At 35.9% G+C, this 2,500-nt stretch overlaps 1 protein-coding gene across 2 annotated transcripts in view; it reads left to right on the plus strand.

Moving 5' to 3' along the window:
- The window catches only part of LOC144977606 (acid phosphatase type 7-like), a 21,216-nt gene that overhangs the window by 13,025 nt on the left and 5,691 nt on the right, over positions 1–2,500 (plus strand). The window contains exons 8-9 of one of the 2 annotated variants that reach the window (XM_078923001.1): positions 174–287; positions 473–601. In XM_078923001.1, coding sequence (XP_078779127.1) covers positions 174–287; positions 473–601 — 243 coding nt within the window. The remainder of the gene's footprint in view (positions 1–173; positions 288–472; positions 602–2,500) is intronic. The other variant, XM_078923008.1, reaches the window with a different exon arrangement.

Consider the following 2,500-nt stretch of genomic DNA (forward strand, 5'->3'; position numbering starts at 1 on the left):
TGGCGGATGATGTAAGTATTTTATTCAAACGTATAGTATCAATAAATCTCTGATCACTTTTATATTCAAGTCATTTTTCTTAAGGTGATAAATGTCTACATAAAACCTTTTTGAGGCGATTGGTCACATGTAAGATAAAGTTTACATTTTCTTTTATCAATGTTTTGTACCAGAACGCCAACTTACCAGAGAATAGAGCCAAACAGCCTTGGGTGATTACATTCGGACATAGACCAATGTATTGCTCCAACCTGATTGGGAAATTATGCATGTTTCTTGCAAATCCCGTTAGTATCTCCTTTTAATTTTCATGTTCAAAAAGAATTAGTCGTGGTAAGAAAAGACCTTCAAGATATAAAACGGGATTTGTGTCATGTAAATTGATAAATTAATTGATACAATTTTTTCAACACGAGACCCCACTTGTGTTATCGTTTATTTTGTTTTCCTTTCTTGTTTCACCCTTTACCAGATTCGGGTGGGTTTGCCACTTTTTGACATACCCGGATGGGAGAATCTCTTTTATGAATACGGAGTAGACGTCGCTATATGGGCACATGAACATTCCTATGAACGAATGTGGCCAGTTTATGACACGAAGGTAGGATGAAGACATTCAATTTGATTTTAAATTGTCAGGATATTTAATTATTTCAGTTCTTCACTTGCATCGCACCACTGCATAAAGCCTAGGTAGAACAGTCAGATACGTATATCACATTTCGAGTCATGCCGCGACTTGTGTACACAATGTCGAATAAGGTATTCAGAAGTGAATGATTGGAGAGGGATTCTCGTGAGACTTTTGACCCAAAATAATTTCTTGTAACTTAATGGATTTTTTGTCGTCAAAACTAAAACCTACCAGATACACATAACACAAATGGACGCACGCGCGCAAAATGTCACCGTCACTCTGACAGATCAATACTTTAAAAAAAAAGATTTTTTTCGTGACTTATAACACTGACTTTTAGACAGCTTGCAAAACAGTTTGGCGTAATGGGGATGATCTATTTTACCTTTCGATGTGTTACTGATCACATTGCAAAGTGTGCTCAAAATGACCCATCTAGTGAAAAGTATTCACAGTTTGAGAAATATCCAATTTCACAATTGGTCAGTTTGCTCAGCCTGACTCATGGGTAGCTATGTTTACAACACAGCAGCGTGTTATTTTATTGAGAATTTAATTTATTGAGAAATGTCCAATCGTTTTACAGCAACAAATCATGTAATCGATGACAAGGTTGGACGAAAATATGAATATAGATCGCTCCCAGTAGGAACAGATATCATTAGTCATTATAGACTTTCTTGTTCATTGTGAGTGTCCTCCCTTCCTCCCCTTTTTAACTTACGGCAATTTCGTTGATTGATATGGCTTTTGAATGAATTCAATATCTCTTCTTCTTTGCATTCAACTTTTAATCTAACTGTTTACAGTTCCATCAATCCCGATGCATCAGATAACTTCGTACAGATTGGTTGACAAACACCCGAGTTATTTGTTGATCTTTGGGTTTCGATGTTTTAAAAAAAATCAATATTATAGGTACATTACGGCAATTGTATAAAACAGTTTGTCGTTCAATTTACACGCGCTCTTTACACAGTCTCAAGTCATATTTTTGTAAGGTTAGGTCTAATCTTCAATCGCCATACCACTGTGAGATTTTAGCTAGACGTCTACATTAGGTCAAAGAGATGATTCGTAAGTATTTTGAATGCTTATATCTACCAATAAAGGATAATAAAATAATTATATGGGCGGGGGGGGGGGGGGGTGACCTTAAACAATGCGAGCACAGCATTTTCAGTAAATGTATCGGTTCTATAAAATTTGCACCATACACCCAACTAAAACCCCACTACACCACAGGAAAACTCATTGACCACCAAAACAAAACAAAACAATATATATATATATATATATATATATATATATATATATATATATATATATAATATTATATTTATTTAGATATATATTTAGAGAAATGTATGAACTGGAGTCTATAAAATAAATTACAGACAATTTTTTTCACAATCACGGACGGTGCAATTGAAAGCTGTTTCCATATCATAGCAACAGCGTCATCATGAGATTTGAATCTTATTCTAGATTTCGTCCTAAATCTGTTGCCTTACCTTACCTTACCTGAGTTCCGTCTCCCTACAGAGGTTTAATGTCATGGAACGCCATTCTTCGAGCTCAAGGGCCATTACCGAGCAGTCGATTATCTAAATTTCTTGCATTTATATATAATAAATGATCAAAAACAACAAAATCTTGAAACTAACAATATCTTTTGGAATATCACTCATTCATTCACTCACTCGATCCCATGACCGGATGTAGCAGCTACGGAACCGACATCTCTGTCCATTCTTTAATATTGTCCAGCCATATCTTTCTTTGGCGTCCTCTTCTGCGTTGGCCTTCGACTGTGCCCTGTAGGACTGTCCTGCTCAGGCTATCGTGTCGAGTATGGTGTCC

Source organism: Berghia stephanieae, chromosome 1, assembly GCF_034508935.2.
Source record: "Berghia stephanieae isolate SIO BIC M18660-M18661 chromosome 1, UCSD_Bste_1.3, whole genome shotgun sequence".
NCBI classification, from domain to species: Eukaryota; Metazoa; Mollusca; class Gastropoda; order Nudibranchia; family Aeolidiidae; genus Berghia; species Berghia stephanieae.